General features: G+C 40.6%; 1 protein-coding gene across 2 annotated transcripts in view; it reads left to right on the plus strand.

Moving 5' to 3' along the window:
- Positions 1 to 23,340, plus strand: part of SYN2 (synapsin II) — a 224,150-nt gene extending 200,810 nt beyond the window's left edge. Inside the window, exons 11-13 of one of the 2 annotated variants that reach the window (XM_075574945.1) lie at positions 6,908 to 6,968; positions 18,614 to 18,854; positions 22,151 to 23,337. In XM_075574945.1, the coding sequence (XP_075431060.1) occupies positions 6,908 to 6,968; positions 18,614 to 18,854; positions 22,151 to 22,286 (438 nt within the window). In that variant the 3' untranslated portion in view covers positions 22,287 to 23,337. Of the gene's footprint in view, positions 1 to 6,907; positions 6,969 to 18,613; positions 18,855 to 22,150 lie in introns of both variants that reach the window. The other variant, XM_075574946.1, reaches the window with a different exon arrangement.
- Positions 23,341 to 24,012: the final 672 nt, after the last annotated feature.

Genomic DNA, 24,012 nt, shown 5'->3' on the forward strand with positions numbered 1-24,012 from the left:
TTTTAAACAATGTCAGGAATAAGAGAATAATCGTTATCTGTGAGTTTTTACTTTGAGAGAAATTGGGTTGTGTCAACATTTTCTAGTGTGTAATGGAGTTCACCAAATAGCCGTTGATTTCAGCTCCGCGGACCCCTGCTTCCCGTTCCCATTCTTAGGGGGGCCGGTATCTCTCCTAAGCTTCAATATCCCGGTCATGCGAGCCAATAGGAAGTCGCAAGGGATGACATCACGGCTACCTATTGGCCCATGTGACGCGAGGCTTTTAAACCGCCATATTTAGGGTGACAAGATATTCCGGTTCAGCCGGGACTGTCCCGGTGTCCCAGCAATACCTGTAATATCCCCGGGAGGAGCAGCTGCAGCTCAATGTCTCCTCCGGCCATTAGGCCGTGATTATATTAAAAAAACACCGGCAGATTCGCGCAGCTCAAAAACAAAATGCACAAATCCAATTTAGGTAAACATACCTTGAGCGACGTGCGCGCCTGGAGCTGCGGGGCGGCAGACTGGAGAACAGACAGAGGAATGTGTTCTTGGCAGGCGACGGCCGCGTCATGTGAGCAATTCAACCAATGAGGGCGAACCACTAATGGCCACGCCTACGCCACGCCTCCTTGCCTCCTCTCCAGTCTCCTCTGCATGTTCAGATGCCACTCGGCGCAGCGTGAGAATGACATCACCGGATCGTCGCTGCCGCACAGCGGCATCAGGTATAATCACCGCCTTATGTGTCGCTGCGCGGCTCACGTAGCCCCTCCTCTCCCTTGCTGCTGTGTGCTGTGTTACTGATAAGGTAAGTGTGTGTGTCTTTGGGTGTGTATGTGATTGTGTGTAAGGGGGGTTGTAAGTTAGTGTGTGTAAGTAAGTGTGTGTGTGTGTGTGTTTGTGTGTATGTGGGGGTGTAAGTAAGAGTGTGTGTGGGTATGGGTGTGTGTGAGAGAGGGGCAGAGAGAGAGGGGGAGAAAAAGAGGGGGAGAGAGGGAAAGAGAAAGGGGGGAGAGAAAGAGAAAGGGGGGAGAGAAAGAGGGTGGGGGAGATATAAATAGAGAGGGGGTGGATGAGAGAGGGGGTGGATGAGAGAGGGGGTGTGGAGGAGAGAGGGGATGAAAGGGGGAGGGATAAGAGTCAGAGGGAGAGAGAGGTATAAGAGAGAGAAGATAGGGGAGGGGAGAAGAGAGAAAGGGGGGAGAGGGCGAGTGAAATAGATAACAATGCAGCATGCCTGCGGGACGCTATTCGACAAATTCCATCATAATATTTATTTGATCGTCATGTAATTTGTTTTGGAAATAATTTATGTGCCCGGTTTTTAGGTTTGGAAATCTGGTCAACATATCCATAATGTGAACCCAACCAGGGCTCCTACCGGCTCCCCATATGGGGGTCCGTATCTCAGTATCCTGAGACCCCCCGCTGCGAGGATTGCTTCATTTTAATCGCTTCCCGTGTATCTCATGTTAGCCACTAGGTGGAGCCCTAAGCCCATTGTAACTGCGGCTGCTCTGTGAGGTCAGGCAGTGGGATAGGAAAAATACATTCCCCTCATAGCCTAACGGCCAGGGGAGCGCAAACAGGATGGCGCAGGGCGCGGCGCTTAGAGGCCCGGCGCTTACAGAGGCCCGGCGCGCTTCCCCACAACAGGCAAATAAAATGCCGGGGAGCGCGCAACGCCTCTGTATGTCTCCTACCTTCTCCCCGGCGGCTTCTGGTGACGCGTCGCCATGACAACGCAGCGCCAAATGTGAACGCGACATGACGTTGTGACGTCAAATGGTCCCGCCGTCGGAGAGAATGTGAGGGGGGGGGGAGGGGGCGCAAAGAAAAAGGTGTGCGCACCCCTGGTCTAATTCTCCAAAATACAAGCCCAGAAGAGGGGAGCCATATCCTGCAGGCATTGGGGAACGTGAGACGGTTACTTCCTGTGGGCTCTGAGAAGCCGAGATTTAGGAAATACACACAGGGGAACAAAGTGTCTGACTGTCACTGATACCCTGTACAGCAGGGGTGGTCACGTCCTGTCCTCCAGGGCCGTCAACAGGTCAGGTTTTTAAGGATATCCCTGATTCTGCACCACTTTTGCTGAAGCAGGGATATCCTTAAAACCTGACCTGTTTGTCGGCCCTTGAGGACTGGAGTTGGCGAGTCCTGCTGTTGGGTTCCTGCTTGGTGGGCCACCTGAAATAGACATCACTGCGCGTTCGCTCCTCTCGCCGGGAGCGCAGAACTGCAGCTCAATGCAGTTGCCGAGAAAATGAAAGCGGCGCCTGGGGCAGTTTCTGTACCCCACTCCCAAAATACCCCAAATGGAGCAATTGAGCCTGTATATGTTTTCCTTGCAAACGCTGCTGCACTTCCCCATTATCTCTTAGCACACAGTGCTTCCACTGCAGCAAGGGATGCTGGGTAATGACATGCAAATGAGTACACACAGTGTGTTCAGAGATGGCATCTATGTAATTCTGATGCACAAATCGTCATAAGCCCACGTTTACTGATTCTGTATTGGATACATTATTAGTATAGTATTATTACATTTTACATTACACTAATACTGATTAAATAGAACACGTGACATTCTAATATCCTCAGTCGGCATGAAATCAGCATGAAGTGAGCACCGTGTAATGTATCAAATAGCATTGTAGCTTGATAATTAATTTAAGACAAAACATGCTAGAATTCTGCACATTTTCTGGATAAATGCTTTGCTCTCTAATGAAAAAAGAAATGCTCGCATATACTGTGCTGCCACACTGCGGCGTTTCCCTTCTGTAGAAAGAAGGAACGCAATACATTACTGACAGTACATTTTAGTGCACTTGCCAAGGATACAAGAGCAGCCACATCATGCAGTAGATATAAGGATTTTGTAAGTCTGGTTAGGATTGTTTAGTCTCTGTTTGGAGATTATATGCATTAACTCCGCGTGCAGGGCAGATCAAGTCTGCAAAACGACAAGCTTTTTTACTGACCCAAGGTTATACAAAAAGCATATAAATTCAACACCTAACACCAACCACAAACTAAAAGTGGCAAATTGTCTGGTTAGAGTTCCCTGCACACACATTTATGTGGCAAAATTACAAAGAGAGCTGTCATTTATGAACGAAGGCTTCCCTCCCCTCGTCGTCATCATCATCATCATCATCATCAGATCTCCCCCTCCTTAGGGTGACCAGATTTTCAAATGTAAAAAACCGGGACACATGCGACCACCCCCCCCCCCCCTTTTTTTTTTTTTTGCTTTCCTCCCTCTCCCCCATCCTCTCTCTCCCTCCTCCCCCTCCTCCCTCTCTCCCTCCCCCATTCTCCTTCTCTCCCCCCATCCTCACTCTCCCTCCCCCATCCTCGCTCTCTCCCTCCCCCCATTCTTGCTCTCTCCCCCCAGCCTCACACCCACCGCCTCCATCCTTTATCCTCCCTGTCCTCCCAATCCTGTCCCCCCATCCTCTCTCCTCCCTCCCCCATCCTCTCTCCTCCCTTCCCCCCTCATCGTCTCTCATCCCTTCCCCCATCGCCTGCTTCCTCCCATCCTCTCCCATTTCCCTCCATCCTCTCCTCCCTTTCCCCATCTTCTCTCCTCCCTCCCATCCTCTTTCCTCCCTTCCCCTCATCCTCTCTCCTCCCTCCCCCCATTCACTCTCTTCCCTTCCCCCATCCTCTCTCCTCCCGTCCCAGAATTTCAATAAAAGTTTTGAATAGTCAATAAAAACATACTGTATTTGTATTTAAATGTGACCTGTGTGAGTGGGGCCCTCAATTTACACTTTGCCCAGGGCCCCAAAAATTCTTAAGACAGCTTGGGTAAAATCTACATTATTTCTTGTTTAAAAGCTTTTTATGATGTACTAGCTCAACAGTAATGAATATAAAATGTGTTTACGCCCAACTGCTGCTTACAGTAGCAAACTTCTTCAACTTAGAAGCCACTGTTTAACATCAATGCCTGACAAACCATTCACAAGGCATAATAAAAAGGATTATTTTACTGCCGAACTACAATAATTGCATACTATATGCGTATCTCATGTGTCCCTCGTGCCCATTTCCCCAATACATGATTACACACCTAGAAAGTAAACACGCAGCTCATTTGGAACTTCATCCGAGTGAGTGAGTTTGCAAAGATTAAGCAATATTACTCAATGAGCTGGATTTTACAATGTTGTATCAATTAGTAACTAGCTGTAAGGTCAAGTTACAGTATAGTGGACAAGTTTACAGTCAGTACCAAGGACAGTGGTGAGGGGTCCTTTACTCAAATCGCACTGCTGCTGCTATTAGCGAAAGTCCCATGGAAAGCCATTGGGGGTTCCTTTGGCAATGGTGTTTTTAAGTCATACCAAGCACACAAAGGGGATAAAACAAGTCTCCCCGATGCAAAATCAGGGTAATAGTCGTGCAAAAAAAGCACCAGATTTATTATAAAATTCCACTGCTCTCAGTTTTTATTTTTCAATCTGGTGCTATAAATGTCTGCATTATGTTTGCAGCCACCAGGAGTCTTTAAATGAGCAGATCTCCCTGCAATAAATTATTTCCATGCACTGACATCAACTGTGTTCTGTATAGTGAGACATGCACCAGGTAAAAAGCCAGCACTGTCTATGGGTGCAAATGAAAACGGGGGAGCCTGTGACGTTCTGCTCACTGATTATTCCCCGGAGCTCCCATTGACATACACAGGAATGTTTGGTGAGTAACCTAATAGTCTATGGGCATTTTGATTTCTTATTGCACAAGGAAATCTTTTTCTGGTGGTTCCCAGATAAAAGAATCGTTCAGTTGGGTGTTGTTGAGCCGCAGTTCAGACTAAAAAAATAGTGGCAAAATTACCCAGGTAAAGGATTGTATTAATTACAGTAAATCTTCAAAACTGGTACAAACACTTGCACTTGGGGTATCTAATGCCCCCCAGTTTTGTAGCTCGGTTTATTAGATAAATAGCCCTAAAAAAATGCAGAGTATTATCTAATACTACAGAACGGATTTATTTAAAAAAAGAAAAAAAAAAGATATAGCATGTGTCATGTTTTGCTGTTGTAAGGTATCAGGGTCCTGGGAACAGCTCCTATGCCTTAGGAAAGGCTGCTGGGAGTAGGAGAAACTATCATTCTGCTCTTTTATGGCCAAATAAATACCGGATCATGAAGCCCATGCAGTGGAGTAACTACCGCCCAGGAACATCCCAGGGGCCCCAGCTCAGGGAAGGGGCCCAAAGGGAGTCAGGACTCTCTCTCCAGACTCGAATACCCCCCAAAGCAGTTACTGAGGCCCTATCGGGGGTATCTGTAAGAGAGCCATCCTCCTCCATCGACATTGCAGTGTCATGTGATACTGTGGCATCATGGTGAAGCCACATCACATGGTGACACATTGCCATGACAACGAGCTGACACGTGACGTGGAGACATCATGACCTCATGTTATCCGCGTCGTAGTTACGCCACTGAGTCCTTGTGCCCATCTCTACACTGTGTTTCATTTGACTATTGGGTTCAACAGGGAGACCTTCTGGGATGTGAGCCCCAGCAAGAACCTCGCTGATGGACCACACAAGTCTGTGTGTCTTTTTCTGTTTGTGTAAAATTGTCTCCGTTTACTTATTGTTCTGTAAGGTTATTACAAGTAATAATATCATTTCACTTTGTGCATAGACAGCATCATCTGGAGCCTGGATTGTCAGGAGATAGTAGACGAGTTCACTTTAATTGCCTGTGTCAAAAGTGGCCGACATGGAAGAAATCTTTAACCGGGTATCTCAATAAAGCCCAATCCTGCCATCCACAATTTTAGATTTGACTGTAATATACTGGTAATTCTGTAACTCATTGCTGTAAATAAATGATGCAGTCATAAAACTTCCACATAGGTTGGATACTTTAAAATAACTAGAGGTTGTAAAAAGCTTGAGGTTTGCTATAATGTTTTCTATTTGGTTAATCAATAGCAGCAAATTTGCAACAATATATAGCAACTGTTCTTTATTCTGTCCTTGTCAAAATTCACTTGCTTAGTAGAAAAGAGCAAATCATAGCCACTGTTCAGAAATTACATCCGATCCTCGGTATCAATTACTTTCACGTGCCAAAGTCCATTCATAGTCATATACACTATTTAACCGGTCTTTTAATTTTTAATTATAAAACAGCTTCTGGGGCACTCCTGAATGTGTAATTAATATAAATGAGAAAAAGGAAAATGAATGAGAGCATATAGGAAAGATATATGCAACAGATTTCCAATGATGTCAAAGGTCGCTCATCAACACTTTAAAACTGTCCAGTCATAATATTTCAACAGAATGGAAAAAAGCACATGTAGGGTCTGGTAATATCAATATTAGAGATAGTGAACGTGTCGGAATCCATTCTGTGGATTTTCCCGGTCTTTAGTGGAGAGAGAGAGAGACACGGAGAAAGACACGGAGAGAGACACGGAGAGAGGCACGGAGAGAGACACAGAGAGAGACAGAGAGAGACAGAGATTATATATATATATATATATATATATATATATATATATATATATATATAGTCACTGGTGAATTTTAATAAAATATAATCTTTTTCCTTCTTGCAATAGTTAAAAAAAAACAGCTCTCTAGCCCCATGTTTATACTGTATGCATAATTAGATAGGTATGAAAAGATGTTGTTATAATTCCCACCAGTGTCCTACATTAAGACCTTGTCATGTTTCTTATCAAGGAACAATAACTGTGAAGGATTATTGATTGAGTGATGGGTTGGGGTGGTCTCCTTTACAGGTCTTTATTAAACATCATAACACCAGGGTTACTCTTCAGGACAGTGTTGCAGACCTGTCTGGGGCATGCACATGTAACCACAAGTGGGATTTTTATGTTCTCTTCATGCCTAATCATTTTCATTCCTATTTTGCAGGGTGGACCACTCAAGGATTCAGAGCCAAACAAGATGCATCCACAGCGGCCACCACCTCAAGGTTGTTTACAGTACATTCTCGACTGTAATGGCGTTGCTGTAGGACCAAAACAAGTCCAGGCTGTCTGAATTGTTTTTGAAGAGGGGTTCTAGCCAAAAATTAAAACAAAGCTACTGTTTTTTGTGCAGTTTTTGCCATGTTTCAGTGCTAACCTGGACTGTGTTTTTCTATGCAGTGTCAACTAACCTTGTGTAGCTGTTTATCTGTTCATGTTCGTGTTGTATAGCTGATTTATGTTCCTCTGTTTACCGTGATTCAGAGCTGATGTTACCAGTATACACAGAATTGTGCCTCTTTTAAGTCAAATTTGATTGTTTATCATGGATGAGTAGACATTATTTTGTAAGTATTTGTGATCAAATGTCAACACTTTGGCTTAACTTTGAGTGTGTGTGTGAATGTGCGGTTTGGACATTTCTTGATGTTTTGCATGGATAAGATACCATAGAAAGATCAAGACATTTTGTTTTTAAAAATCAGACGTTTTTCGATTGGTTGAATTCTGGGGAATTTTTTCAAATTATTTTTAAGAATTTATTGTGTTTGTAAGCATGGATAGAATTGGTAAACATGAACGTTGGTACCGTATTTTCTGTGACTTCATAAGCTATGTAAAGATGATCTCAATAACATTGCATTGGGTTATATTTCTCATGCAGGATTGTATATTTTTAGCAAACCTGCAAAAAAGTAAGATGCACGCAATGTAAGTGGCCCACGTGTGCAATATTTGTGAATAATGTAAGTATTTAGTGTAGTCTAAACTCTCTTTAAGTCTTTACATCACCACGTTTCTCTGACTTAGCTGTATGTAACTTACTAACGCAGGAAGAGTGTTTTTAATGCAGGTTTCTTGTCATTATATGCAAGGGGTTCATCGTATTGCAGAACTATCTCTAGTTCAGATACTTGCTAAATCCTTGTACATATTGTTAGTCTGAAATGTAAATATGCGTGAGAAGCACTGATATGATATTATTTGACTTGTCATTACTATTATATCTCTATATAGCCATAACTTATGATGCAACTTTTACATTTTCTTCTAGATTAGCAATACCCAAAGAGTCACTAGGCAATCAAGCTGTTATTAAAATATATACTTATTAATACACCTTTATTTCAAACACATTACATGTTACTCAGTAAAACGCAACACAAATCTGGGAGATACAGTATACTTGATCCATGTGGATTTATAATGTAAAGTGTGATTTTGCTGAGAAACGTTAGAACCAAACTGGAGCAGAACCACTGGTTCTAGGTTCAGAACAAACATAGAGTGATTTCAGATGTACAGTTAATGGAATTACAGTACAGTAATAGTGAATGCATTAGGGAATATATTCCAATTTATTCATTTTAACCCATACTGCATCTTACACAATATTGTAATGAGATGTGTCAAAGTTGACATATTTTAGTCTGTTTAGTCCAATGAGTCTTTATCTTAGAGATAGGCATCAGATACAAGAAACACGTTTACTAACAGTAGCTTGAAGTTAGTGCACATTGAAAGTAAATAAAATGATTGATCCACACCAATGCACAAATATTTTTCGCTTGATACATAAGGATGTGTTTACTGAAGTCTCCGGCCTGTAAAACCAGTGCAAAAAAAGTAGTACAATACCATACATACAGTGTCAGAGAAAAGGGATCTCCTTGGATGTGCAGGTATTTGTCATTTTCCCTTTGATTAATCTGGTGCCATTTCTATACGCTGACTTTGCCCCGATCTTGCTGCCGAGAGACCTTAGTGAATACATCCCTTATATCTGTACTTGCTGCTCCAGTGGTAATATCTAAAACACTGCTTGGATTGATCTTTTCCTTACTCTGATGAATCTGAGCGTCAGTGTCACACGGGCTGCCCACAAGACAGGTAGGTCTGTCTCCTTCAGGACTTCCAGGTCCTAACTGGTCAATGTACTTGTTGTCAGTTGTTTCCAGCTATTTTTCTCCCCTTATTTAGCTTGTGCTTTGCTCTTCATTTCTCGGATGTACATGTATATATATTTTTAATGATATTAGTCATCTCTATCTCTGTGACTCTGGGCTTAGTTGAAGTGCGATGCCACCAATTGATACAAAACCATGTATTATGATTCCATAAATTTGAAAAAGAACTCGGATCAACAGAAAATTGTAGTAATTTAATGTTTGAATTTCCCTCCAAAGTATACTGACATTAAACAAGTCTGTAAATAACCAACGTAAAGGACAGTCAGATCTTACAAATGATGCATATCTTGCATATGACCACAAAATGGTAGAAATGTCATCTCCATCTCGCCACTCTATGCATTTAGGATAAAAATGGCCATGGTTTGCTTGCCAATGATCAATGGTCAAACGTTAATGTCACTGAGCAATTGGTAATATAACTACAAATGACAAAATGGCTTGGCAATGGAAAGCACCTATCAAAGCGTGGATTAATATGTCCACACTTGTGTTATACAAACCTTCAGCTCCCTGTCTATGAGAAAAATACCTCTGTAGTTTTTGTATTGCTGAATTTTACCTTTATTTTTATGTTGCCTATTATCATTATTGAGTTGTGCCATATAGATGAGGAATTAATTTGTTGTTTAGACCTTTTTACATCTTACAGTATGTCATTAAGCACTGTTTTATGTCATCAGGCAATTATTATCCTATTGTCTAAAGACATCCAATCACCATGGAACGTGCTTTGGAATAAACTGAACAGATATGACCTGGAAGTTACATATAATGCATCCCCATGCAATTGGGCAATATTATTTTTAGAAAGTGACTTACTGCCGTTAAGTCTAGCTTCAAAATGAAGAAGGTGGATTTGGCCGTCCAATGGGCTTGAGGAATACAATTGTTAGAGGTCACTGTACAGCAAAGGACATCTTTTGGCAATTTGTTTATTGCTAAAATGCAACTAAAAATGATTTGTGTAATTACCCATGACCTGCTTTCAAGTTAGTTGTTCTGCTGATTTGCTGATTATGAATGTAATACACCAAGAATACCTAACATGACCAAACAAAGGCAGTGAAGCATATTGCATCCAACCATGGACAATAATGCACTGATGCAGATGTATGGCAAGGTGTGTGTGCATGCAGTTATGTGGGTATTCCCTGGTGCTTCCAGTGTGACTTTGTCATTGTTACATGTGTGCAATGTGTAATGAAGAGATTAAACAGTAGGTTGCAGTTTATTGTCTTTAAGAAATGGAGGTAACTATAACTATAACACATAACTATATATAATACCACAGATAAGGAATTCAAGATAATTCATTTGGGCATGTAAGCATGTTTCGGTGCAATGTTGTGGGAATTGGTCAGTTGTTTTAAAATGTAGATTTATTGTATTTTTTGTAAACCATTATTTTATGATTGTTAGCTTTTTGTACAAACCCAGATGTGAGACACTCGAGTACATGATGGAAGTTTGATTGCAGTATTTTATGTGAAATATCTTGTACAGCTTAATGTGCAATAAAGAAAATGACATCTGCCTTCAGTGTATAGTTTTTGGCTTTCCAACTTGCAAGAGTAAACATTGTTTAAGGATGCAGGAGAAGGAATAAAGATTCAGACCATGTATTTACTTAGTGGTTTATTGTCAAAAGACACCTCCACTTATTCAAGCAAATGGGCCACAAGATCATTCCGGCAGCTGTCTTATGGCATAGCAGCGCTTAGTAAACATGGGTCTCAGTGCTATGTCCGGAGATGTCCAAAAGCTGTGCATGTTTCTCTAATACAAAGGAGATACTTAGTTGAACAATATTCAATTGATGAAAATACCACAAACATCAAGTTATTGTAAGTTTTTTTTTACATCTCCATAACTATATCTACAGTTGGGAGCTGTGTAAATATTTATTGATCTAAATATTGCAACAGGGTCACCTAATATTGGCAAATGGAAATACAGTAGTCCGCTTCTTTCTACATCTTCTCTGGCAAGTGTATTTTCATCTGCAAACCATCATCCATCATTATCATATTGCCCCGGTCAAGCAACAATGCACCTGCTTGACCATCTTTAAGAATAGGAAGCCTTTTAATAGGACATCCTCAAATGCATTATTCCCACCCCCTGTATTAACTAGCATTTAGATATCAATAGAGGGTCAGATGTCAAACTATGGAATAGGTATCTTACAACAGCCAACGCCTTTGGCCTAATAATGTACAGGAGGCTTTCTTATCGCCTTCTATTCGTTGTACAGCCAAATGTGTATCCCTGCATGATGAATGTTTACGGGTTTTTAGAGTTGGCTCTTTGTTTTGATGCAATTACCAAAAAGCAGCTAACTGAAATGCATTTCCGCTATCACTGAGTCTGATAAGGGTAAGAACAACATAAAAATCTAGATTATGTGACGTGCAATGAACATCAACAATTGTATTCCTCATCATCCATCCATAAAATCAACGTTTTAAAGAATTAGCTGTCATCAACAAACCAGTGTTTTTAGAATACCTAACATATGTTGTTATATACATGTGTTTTTGCTTTCTGCTTGCCTCTCCAAATAACTTGCTACTTACACGTAGGAGGAGGTCACCCAATTGTGATGAAATGTTCAGAACCACATCCACGAAAAAAATATATAATACATGAATGTAATTCAAGTGTGTTCCTTATGCCATTTAGACTATCATAACGAGTATTTTAACGTGATAGTGCTTTAATACATTGCACAAGGTCAATGATCATGGGAAGGGGACATGGGTGCTAATCTAACATTGTCTCTTCCTGGACTTGTGTCTGATAAAAATGTATCCTTAACTCATGCACTCTGCCAGCAGTGATGGGGGGAAAGTACTTGGTCACTTCTAAAGGCTGCACAGTACCATAGAACAGGGGGCTCAACTCCAGTCCTCAAGACCCCCGCCAACAATTCAGACTTTAAGGATATCCCAGTTCAGCACAGGTGGCCAAAGACTGAGCTTCTGATTGAGCTACCTGTGTTTAAAACAAAGAAATGTTGAAAACTCCAATGATTCATTTAAGCTTGCTGGTATATAGAATTCAACCTTAGCGATCCATTTGTATTCTCGTTGCAACAGACTTCTCTCTAGGTCTCCCCCATGGATGCCAAGAGACACCGTGTCTATCGCAAATGTGGTCAACAAGGACATAGAGAGATGACACTTTAAGAAGTGTCTAGCAACAAAGGTTATTAGTTTAAAAGCTCTGAGCTCTTTATGTGCATTTATAATATTGTGTCTGTGATGTAGCAGGCGATAGCGGTCCGCCCTTGTGCTCATGTCTCTGTACATGTTGTGACAGGGACACGAGAGATAGTAGATCACACTTTCAGATTTACAAGTGAGAAAGTGTCCTGTCCCTGTAGCAACAATAAATTCATTTGTTGCTCTCATAGGGTCTATGCACTAACCTGTGATAAGTCGTTTTAAGAGTGCAAAGTGCTCTTAGAACGTGATGTTCCACTGAGCGCGATTCACAGAGCCGCGCTAACAGGCACTTTGCGCTCTAAAACTGACTTTTTTCAAGAAATTTTTCAAACTCCAACTTTGCTCGTACGATCAGCTGTTTGAAGTAGGGGGTCCCCGGACCTGAAACCAATGCGGTTCAGCTCCGGAGACCGCCTGCTCATGTACACTATTATTAAAATGTAGTTATTTTGTGTATGATCGCCTGTAACAGCCTTGCCTGGAGATGCAGAAACTCCATGCAAATGTAACAGGCAGCTTTTTGTTTCTATCAGCTATTGTACGGGAAGTTTCAGTGCGCTAGCAGAGGGGAAAAAACATTGCACGCACGATAAGCCACTTTTTGGCACGTCCGATAGAAAATGGGCTCAGGGCCTTAGTGAATCGCTTTTTATCGGATGTGCAATTTTTTTTCAAGCCAGCGCGAAAGCTTGGAGCTTAGTGCATAGCCCAAATATCCCGGCGGCGAGCGAATCCCTTCCTCTCCCTCACTGACAGGAAGGTCGACAAGGAAACAGGTGCATGATGGCTATGGACCAATCTATTATTAAGATTGGGTGCTCGTCTGGGCCTGAGACTGACCTTGTCTACTGACTTTAAATCGACATACTGTATGTGAGCAGAAGATGCCAGTGTTTTCTGAAGAGAACCTTTTTTCACTAGAGGCATATACAGTATATTCTATATATATTCTTGTGCTCGTGTTGCTGTTACCTTATGGGATTTTGGCATTTACTGTAGGTGTACCACAGGAGGTGTGTTGTTTTTAAGATGTTATTTTTTTTATTCTTATGTATGTAATAAATTGATTTTATATATATATATATCTATACCACACTTATTAAGGTTATGGTGGGTAAAAAAAAGTGACAAAAACCCTCCACAGTAAAGCATATATCTAATGGAAATATTACTGTATGTTCATTTGCATGTCTTAGACAGGTCTGCAACCCTGTCTTTCACCATTATCGCCCACCACACAGCACTTCCACTGCAGGAAGGGATTCTGGGAAATTACATGCAAATGAGCACACAGTGCCACCTTTTGTCAGCAGGCAGTATCACGCTATAAAGGCAGTTATCTCACTTAAAAGCGCTTATCATTGCTTTGTGCATAACCCCCAGAGAGAGAGAACGAGAATATTCTGTCCCTTGTATTTATGGATAGAAGCTCCACTTGGAACCGAATCTGTGATATATAGCATTATATTATATTATATTAACAGTGACAGCAAATGTTTCATAAGACATTTCTATTTTTCCCAGCTGATAAAATGTTGTCAGTTTAACTTAAACTCAAATCCCTCATACCTCGATCACGCTGTCAGCTCTGGATTATACCAGTATGAAAGAAACTTGCTGCTTAATCTGCAAATTCAGCAACAATTTGTTCAAACCACATCCAGACACTTGATTTAAGCCACAATGTTCTGCTAAACTAAATCTGACTTGGTGCATTTCACTAAGGAAGCATGAAAGCACCAACCTAGTGACAAAGTGTCCTGCAGATCCGCTTAGTAATGAATTTCACAATTGTCTACTAAATATAAATGAACTGTGATGTAAAATATCAGTTTCCGTCATGCTTTGAAATGCAATTCTATTTTTAAGTATCAATAGTACTCCTAATCACAGGGGCAATATTCTGCACGTGCATAGCACCTTCCAGCTACGTACGGTATCAGTGGAAGGGTGTGGGTAGTGGTAATGATAACCGCTGCCGGTGGTATTTCGCTGGTGTCGTTGGGCACCGGTACCTAACGAACCCCGGTGTACGTAGTTGTGCGAGAGACGGGGAGATGTTCACTTTCTGTCTCCTGTAGAATCTCAGAACCTTCAGCTAACGACGAAACAAAAAGAGTGTTTATACAAATAAATAGAACTACGCGTTGCAAAGATTACAAGATAAAATGCCTTTGTGGCCGGTTTTCACTTAAATGTAAGGACGTCAGCAGGTGATATTACAATAATGTAGTTATTGTTTGTTTGGCCCACAATGCTCACGAGTTCTGGAAGCAAGCCCAGGAAATAAAGGCTTCAAAAGATATGTTTAGCAGTGAACATAGGCTGGAATTTACTAGGCCGCAATGAGGCCCACCCCGATCCGGCATTCACCGACAATGACTTGAGTGCCAGTTAATGCCATATGGAGGTGTACTATGCGTGCCACGGCTGGGTGAACCACGGCCACGGTTTTTATGTGTCTAAGGCCATTTTGGAGCAATATTGATGCTAATGGCGTCATTTTTATTTGTGCGGCAATGTCTCGTGCGCTGTGCGCCAGTCACTGCTCCGTGTGCTGCGGTTTGCGATGTGGAGAGTGTCGATAGGCAAGTTAATGAGGAGTTACGTGCCAGAGAAATGAATGAGAGGTCCACGTTTGTGCTCCTCCGTGCATCATTGTATCGCTTCAATCTGCATCAAAATATCTGCCACGTTTAAGGTGGTGTCACTATCTGCCAATCTGCACCTCATGTAAGAACTTGTTCCTTATGTTTGCCACAACTGTGTGCCACAACTATTCCACAACTGTATTCCACAACTGTGTGCCACAACTGTATTCCACAACTGTGTGCCACAACTGTATTCCACAACTGTATGCCACAACTGTGTGCCACAACTATTCCACAACTGTATTCCACAACTGTGTGCCACAACTGTATTCCACAACTGTGTGCCACAACTATTCCAAAACTGTATTCCACAACTGTGTGCCACAACTGTATTCCACAACTGTGTGCCACAACTATTCTACAACTGTATGCCACAACTGTGTGCCACAACTGTGTGCTACAACTATATTCCACAACTGTAATCCACAACTGTGTGCCACAACTGTATTCCACAACTTTGTGCCACAACTATTCTACAACTCTATGCCACAACTGTGTGCCACAACTGTGTGTCACAACTGTGTGTCACAAGTCAAAACACACTTTTACCTGCTCCAAACTAGCCTTAATAAATAGACTGCTGTGACCTTCTTACTAATCCTTACCGTTCCGGTACCTTCACAGCATCGCCCACTCAGCATTCAGAGGGTTAAGGAAAGCAAGTCCTGTAATACATTTATCAGATTAATTTGCTTTCATTTTCTGAATTACATCAACATGCTGTATACTGTACGTACATGTAAATATACAGGTTCTGCAATCAAGTATTGCACATTTTACAAATATGCAAGCAGAAAGAACAATAAAAGATGCACATGCGACAAGATACACTTGTTTGCAGTTTATTGCATATCCCTCTGTCTGCCAGTGTGCAATAGACATTGAATATTAACTGCAATGACATCACTATATTGTAAAACTAGTAAGTAATAAAACACAATTCAAACACTGCCTAATGCCAAGAAGGTGACTTTGGAAGAGCAAGATTCAGCATGCCCTGTTATGCTGTATTGTAACAAACAAAGTAAACTAAAATACAACCTATAAATCAGACATTATTACTCCTCTAGCATTTTTATTACCTTTATGCTGCAGTAAGTACATGAGTATATCATACTGTGATATAATGCAGTAAAAGCTAACAAAGCTATCTCTGTGATGTAATCTTGTGGGATCTTTAATGGGTTTTAATGCTATGTGATATCTAAACCAAAAATGTAACTCATGGGGGCATGGTTAGCAGCCGGCGGAGGTGTCACATGAGTCTGCAGCTCCACACAGGAAAATATCAGAGATAAAACAAGAAAACATTGTATTTTCAAACTAGATATACTGTAAGGGCAAAGCTTTTTTTACATACCACAGAACATGCCAGCCAAGAAGAAACATCAGGAATTGTCCCAGTATTAACAAATCTCTGAGTATCAAACAATTGGCCACGAGGAATGACGTTAAAGACCTAATAGACCCAATCAAGCAGACCATCAAGGACAAAATACAAGATGTTAAGAAAGATATCGTCGATCTTGGGCACAGTTTTGAGGTCATGGAAGAAGTCCGGCCTGGGCTGATCACCAAGACAACTTTCTATCTACATTGGAAGAGCAAAACAAAGCAGAGCTGGATTTACCCCAGGATATGCATGCCTCCCTCCAGAAGCTATTCAATATTATTATGGAAAATGAAGAATCTGAGATAATAGTCTTCTACAGGGCTCACAGAGAGCCGGGCCTTTCATGGATGGACCTCCCAGGGACATCAGGGCAAGGTTGCATTACTTTGCAGATTAAGATAGAATCATTCATGGTCAAGGCACGCAACATGAAAGGGAATAAATTGGATATAGTGGAGGTAAAGCTTTTCCATGATATCTTCCCAATCCCTCTACAACAACGCAGAAGATTTTGCAGACTCACAGAATATTATATACAAGGGGAGTTCTGTTTAAACTAATGGTGCAAAAGTTATCTTGTGGCGCTCATCTCAAAAACTTATATATATTCAACAACCCAGAATGCAATGCTGGTTTAATACACAATGACTTTAACATATGGGCCATGAATCTCTGACTTGCTCTCGGCTGATCAACTAAAACCTTTAATTCGCCTTAAATAGAAACATAACTGATCAAATGGAGAGTTACGGGGTAATACCCAAATCAAACATTCAATTCTTACCCGTTAAATGAAACTGTACATGTTACAACGCACCACAACATACAAATCCATCTTTCTTCACCTCAGCACCGCTGGTCATCATCTATCCCCAATATATCAATTATTGTTAGAAACTACTGACCAAGCCGAGTAACCCAGAATCACGGGAAAGGGAACTTTGGGGACATCCCCCTATTGAGTAGTGGAATAGAATATGAGAAATCACAAGTAAATCTATCTCAACAAAACATTTACAAAAATAAATATACAATACTTCTCAGATCTCTTTATTTTTATTTATTTATAAAATGTGTTACCAGGAAGTAATACATTGAGAGTTACCTCTCGTTTTCACGTATGTCCTGGGCATAGAGTTGTGATGACTGATACATGGTTACAAATACATGGGTACATTAAGTGAACAGGGTTATACATTATATATAAAGACATTGCATGCACAGTTAAAGATAATATATATTATAGGCGTATGTGACTGTTATAGACCAGATTAAAATGAGAGACAGCTTTAGTTATGAAAGAACGTAGACTGGTGGTGGCTGTGAGAGTCTCCGGTAGATTGTTCCAGTTTTGGTGTGCACGGTAAGAGAAGGAGCGGCCGGATACTTTGTTCAGATGGTACTACACACCAGTTAAACTAAAGGTCCTTTTCCCTGGAGTTTCTGACGTTGCTGGAGAGAGTGTGGAGAACAGGGGTCAATGTCCCACATTTGGTGGGATTGTCCAATTATCACATTATTTTGAAAGGAGAGGAAGAGGATTGAGCGGATCGCATTAAACATACTGCTGATCCTTGGATTATATTACTAAACTGAGACAAAATTCCTGGCTATAAACTAAGAACATTCCTAATACTACACCTTCTAAATGCAGCAAGATGTACAGTACAGTACATTTCCCCTACAATGGAAACAGTGATCGGCTCCGAGCGTGGCCACGTGGATCTCTAATGTTTGGGCGATATACTCCACTGAAAAGTTAACATATATTTTACCTACAGGATAGAAAAGAACATTTGGAAGAGCTTTGTCCTCCCTGGGTGTCCTGTGACATTGATTTGGGAAATTAGCAATGTTGTGGTCTTTTTTTTTTTTAAATTTGAACGGCCCGGTTTTATTTCCGTGAATCACGTCTAGTTCCCATTCTCTGGCTACATGGTGACCATTCCGCTTCCAAAACACATTACGTGTCATATTAGATCTGGTTTGCTCTTGCTCACCTGGTAATGAAGTTAAGCAGATCAGAGGCTTGTATGTTGTGAGCGGTCTGCAGTCTCTCTGTTATCATTTTCTTTTATTTCTGTTCCCTTTCTTTTATAGGGGATATATTGATATATTAAGTTATTGCTTTATGTTGTAATATACTACTGTTTGACTATTTATGATTTACCTTATATACGTATGTTAGGGTTATAGGTCCACGTTGTGTAATCTGATGTACATTTTATATGTCTATTGTATTGCACAACACATTGCCTGGAGCTACAAATAAAGAATGTAGAGTAAAAAACCCTAGATAACCAGAACTAATAACATGTCAATTAGATTTTACATTGAAAAAAACTAGTACATGTTACAAGTCTTTAATACTGTAACATTATGAAGTTTTTCTTGTACTGAACTTAGGGGGCCCAATGCAACCCCAGGAATTGCAATCAAACAGCCATCAGCCATTGCAACGTATGATCACACAAGGGCAGCCTGCTCAGGATCCAGTTGTAAAATCCAAACCCCCGAAGCCGCCACCTCCCACAATCCAACAGCCTCGCTCCGTTGCACAAGGGTCTTCCAATGCAGGCAAAGCGGAGTCTCAGTTAGACCACCAACCAGAACCACCTCAAAAGACCCAACCTCATCCACAACTCAAGTAAGATCACGTTATGTTATGTCACGGTGTTTTAATGAATGTTATTAATTCCATACTCTTTTTATACTTTCTTACAATATTTGTTGCTGCATTGCCAATTGGTACAATTTACTGTATAAGTATAACCATGGCACAATCACAGAAAGTGGGGGGGGGGCCTTCACAGGGGTACATTAGCAACGCATTCCTAGCAATCCCACTATCCTGCCTGCCTCTCTTCTTATCCACCCCTCCCCCCACCCTCACAGCATCCCCTTCCCCCTCCATGCGGTTCTTTGTCACTGTTTTACACCATTCCATGTCTTTAAACACTTTCTCACCCTACCTTATCTGCAGTACATCTCTGTTGTTTTTTCTCTCCCCCCCTCCCCATGATCTCCAAAACACTGTTTTAGCCATAGATTCCATTGTTAATCAGTATTGCTGACCTGAAGAAGAGAGGAGAACTCTCGAAAGCTTGTCCTATGACATAAATTGTTAGTCCAAATAAAAAAGGTGTCACCTAATACTGAAGAACTCATTAATTTTGATATATATATACACACACACACACACACACACACACACACACACACACACACACACACACACACACACACACACACACACACACGTATGTAAGAAACCTGAGCTGTTAACCTGAGCTGTTAACGTGCCTTCTGAGCAATGTAGAGCTACTGTGTATTTGTAGAAAATCCCCTCTGAGAAAACTGCATTTTCCAATTGACCTCAAACCAATGTCAGAAGAACGTGTTTCATGGCTCAATGTAAATTCCAAGGAGGTGTTTACAATCTCATTATTTAGATCTTGTAAGATGTTGCAAAGTAGAAACATTTCAATGTCAAAAGTAACATTTTAATTTGTATTATCTCATTATTTGGAAACCATTGACGTGTTGCTAGTAATTGAGGCATACTGTATGAAGTTTGATTTATAGGCTGTACTACTCCATAAGAAACCTCCCAGCATGTCTTAGTGAATATGGTGAACATACATCCATTCAAGTGAATATCCTTTCAGATGTATTCCAGCACGGAAAGTGACACCACTTAGTAAATAAGGCCTCTTATGGTTTATTCGCTTGAATAAAATGTAAGGTGTCTCCCAGCATGGAATGTATCTTGTGGACTATGAGTTATTCATAAATAAGGCCCACTATCTTTTATAAAAAGACTGAAATAATATAAATGATTTGTATTTTATGAACCTAATATTTATGAAAGTACAGTGCTATGGTCACCTGGTAATCCCATGTATAAAAGCAAATTACCCAGAAAGGAATACTACTGGGAATATTCTACTAAAAAAATGCAAAAAATGCAAAAGAAAATCATCACTATAAATATAGGTGGATCTGTGTGCCAGACATCCTGCTGCTGAAAGAATAAGAAGAACTACAAGTAATTCAATAAGTGTCGAAGAACATTATTTTACCTTTGTATAACACTGTACACATATATACAACGCAAGCACACACATCGTGTACACAAATCTGTATAACAGGTAGATACGGGGAATACACAGAGGTCATATAGAATGGTGACATATAGAATGGTGACATATAGAATGGTGGGGCTCAGATGTAATATAGTATGCAATAAAGATGCTTCTCCATATAAGGGAAGCTCAAGGCTTCACAGACGTTCCCTGACATATAGAAGATTCCGCCGTATTCTTTCCTATACATGGCTTAATTCTACTTCATTCACAAGGTGCTGTTTGTGGCGCTTCTGGCCGGGAATCCCCACTGAAACAATACAGCCGCTTTGGAATATACAGAATAAAAGCTTATACACTAAGATGGGACTTGGTACATGGAGATGGGCTTTACACAGTCCCGGGCAATATTTGTAGTTATAAATAAAGGCGACCACGCGTAACAATGAAAATGCAGTGATAGGAGTGTGTTTAAATCATAGCTGACACATTAATAGCTTTTTCAATTAGATCTTGTAGCTTCACAGCTGACATTATTGTGATGAAGGTTAAGTTCATACATTGTACTAGGAGAAATGGATCTGTACTTGAAGGCAATGCAATGGACAGTACTATAATATTAATAATGAGTCATCCTTTCACATGACTGGAGTGTGGTTAGGGTTGTGAAGAAAGTCATCCCAAAAGAAGGAAGTATATTCTCAGATATACCAACCAGATGAAATATTAGCACTGGAAAAATAACCTTTTTAGCCCGTAACCTGTCAGATCAAGATACACTCCATTGTAATTTAATGGGTTTCAAGTCTTTATAATGGCAAGTCTCACTGACAGTTAATGAGTCTAGTTACCAAGTGTAATGTGGTGCAGCCATGCGGCAAAAACATTCAACCAGATGCACTGTATGAAATAAAGATCTTTCAGACATATGGTGCACTTGGTTTGCCCAAGAAGTGTGCCACTTTTGCCCTCATACACAGACCCCTCAAGGAATTAACTGTTCCTGACATTAGTCAATGTAGCAAGCTGAGTACAAACTTGGTGCATGTTAACCCTGTCAACACAGGGAAATGAGTACTTCAATATTAGGTGATACCTTTTTTATTTGGACTAAATATTATTATAGGACAAGATTTTAAGGCTTTACTATTTTGTCTCATTGTCTTAGATAATTATCTTGGATTATACATCTGTGTTTAAAGTAGCAATCCAACGACTTATTATTGATATTTTGAAATGGTTATGACGCTGGGGGTCTACATCGCTAAACCGTGTTCATTTCAGCTCTGGGGACCCCCTGCTTCTCAAGAGACTTACCTGTGTGGGTGCTGCCAGCACTCAATGCTTCATCAGTCTCCTGCGGCACGTAATCCGTCGTGGGTTCCTAGTGGCGCCCATGACACAGGAGATTTAAACGTCCATATTGTTTGCCCTGCCGGGGCTGTTACCGCGGAGACTCCTGTTTATGAATTCTGGGCCATAGTCCGCTACTCTGTATTAGTCTCTAACGAGCACCGTGCACTTGTAATATTTAAGAATTTATGGTAATATGGTATCTAAAAACCTGAGGCTGCCTGTATTAATATAATGTCAAGGATCTGGTGATTACCTGCCCCTTTGCAATAGGGATCTGATGATTACCTGCCCCTTTGCAATAGGGATCTGGTGATTACCTGCCCCTTTGCAATAGGGATCTGGTGATTACCTGCCCCTTTGCAATAGGGATCTGGTGATTACCTGCCCCTTTGCAATAGGGATCTGGTGATTACCGGCCCCTTTGCAATAGTATCTTTTCAGCTTGATAAATGCAATAACCAGTCCAATTAATACATTGTTTCCTTCTGCTCTTGTTGTTTAGCAAGTCCCAGTCTTTGACAAATGCCTTCAGCTTCACAGAGTCATCTTTCTTTCGATCCGCAGTTAATGAGGATGAAACCAAAGCCGAAACCATCAGGAACCTGAGGAAATCTTTTGCGAGCCTTTTTTCTGATTAGCGGCCGCTGGTTTCGTGCAGCTGTATAAGCAGCAGTTCTTGTTTCAGGGAATACCAATTGCCCCAAGCTGAAACTTAACAGACAACACAGAGTAACAGTGCTGGGCATCTCTATATATATATATTTAAAGCCCAGAAATCCTTAGTCATAGAGAAAGTAGCAAATAAGTGCAGAGTATGACCAGGCCTAAATGTTGGGTTTTGTGTTGTACGAGCACGTGACTCCAATCCGACCCCCAAGGTACACATTTCCATATTGCAGGTGTGACGTGGCCAGGGGCTCCTGCGCATTAGGAGTCGGCAGCTGTAGTTAATGGGAACCAATAATGTTTTGGGGGTTTTCTGTCTGTTTAACGAGACATTTAAGAAGATGTTATAATGCACATTGCTAGATACATTCGCATAGTGATTTTCAGAGGAGTCAATCTAAACATGAACTGCAGCGTTACAAAATAAGCTTGCAAAGCGTACAGTAAATGTACAGCAACTGTTATATACTTCAATCCGTGTGTGATAATCCTTACATTTTTATGATTTACTGTTACTGTTATGACTGTTGTATAAGCAACATGCTACGTTTAAAAGGAATGATTACAGAGTATAAGTCATTAAGAAGATATATAAAACAAAATGGTTTAATTATAGCACTTGAATTTGTGATATTGTGGCCTTACAGCGATGTATAAGCTTTGTAAACATGTTTTAGTAGTGCGGTGTATAAAGTATATACTGTTTTGCACATTCCTTTCCTAGTAAGTAGAGAAATGTTTTTGAATAATGTGTTTATTTACAGTTTAAAATCATGTAATATATTGTATATCTAATGTTGTCCTTCTCTGCTCCTGACTTAAAGACTTAAAATTTACAACAACTTGTGTGAAATTATGATTTTTCCCATTGAAAGAGTTAATTTCAATGTTTTATTAAAATTATTTACTTGTAATGTTTTTTTCCGATTCTATACAACTTAAAATCATGTAATTCGTTTGTTTTTTTTTAATATAAGCTGATACTGTTTCTTTATAAGGCAAAATTCACAAAGTAAATGAATGAAAAACAGTTTTCCCAGAAGCAGCTTTGAAACTGTTTTGTAATTTCCATCTTTTTATTTATTTCAATCTTGTATTTCTCTCTATTTGACTTATATGTTTTGATGTAAAAAAATGATATTCTTATGAAAATGAATATGATGCATTAAACTGTAAAAATAATAACTTAATTTATCTAAACTTTTCTCCCAATGGGGCTTAAAGTTGCATGAAAAAAAGAGGAACACATTTAACGCGATAAAAGACACCAAACAAGATACAAAATATAGAATATAGAATGGAATGATACTGGAAGTATTAGATGTCGGGTAGGTTGTGGCTCACTCATCAAATGACTGGGTAAACAGGTAGGTCATGAGCCTGTTTGTAAAGATGTCAAGGGAGAACCGTACAAGGCAAAGAGTTCCAAAAAATAGGAGCATTGTGGCAAAAAGCTCGGGCGCCAAAGGAAGTCAAGGAGTTTCTGGGAACTGTTAGGAGTCCTTCAGCTGTGGATTGAAGTGAGAGTGGCAGTGTTCAGAACCAGGAGAGCTTTCTAATACTTGGGCCCCAGATTAGTGAATGTCAGTAAACCAATCTTGAAACAAATTTGCCATCTAAAGGCAGTCAGTGCAGAGAATGGAGATCAGGTGTCATGTGGGAAGAATGGGTCTGGTTAGTTAACTACCTGTCCACAGC

Source organism: Ascaphus truei, chromosome 17 (assembly GCF_040206685.1).
Source record: "Ascaphus truei isolate aAscTru1 chromosome 17, aAscTru1.hap1, whole genome shotgun sequence".
NCBI lineage: Eukaryota > Metazoa > Chordata > Amphibia > Anura > Ascaphidae > Ascaphus > Ascaphus truei.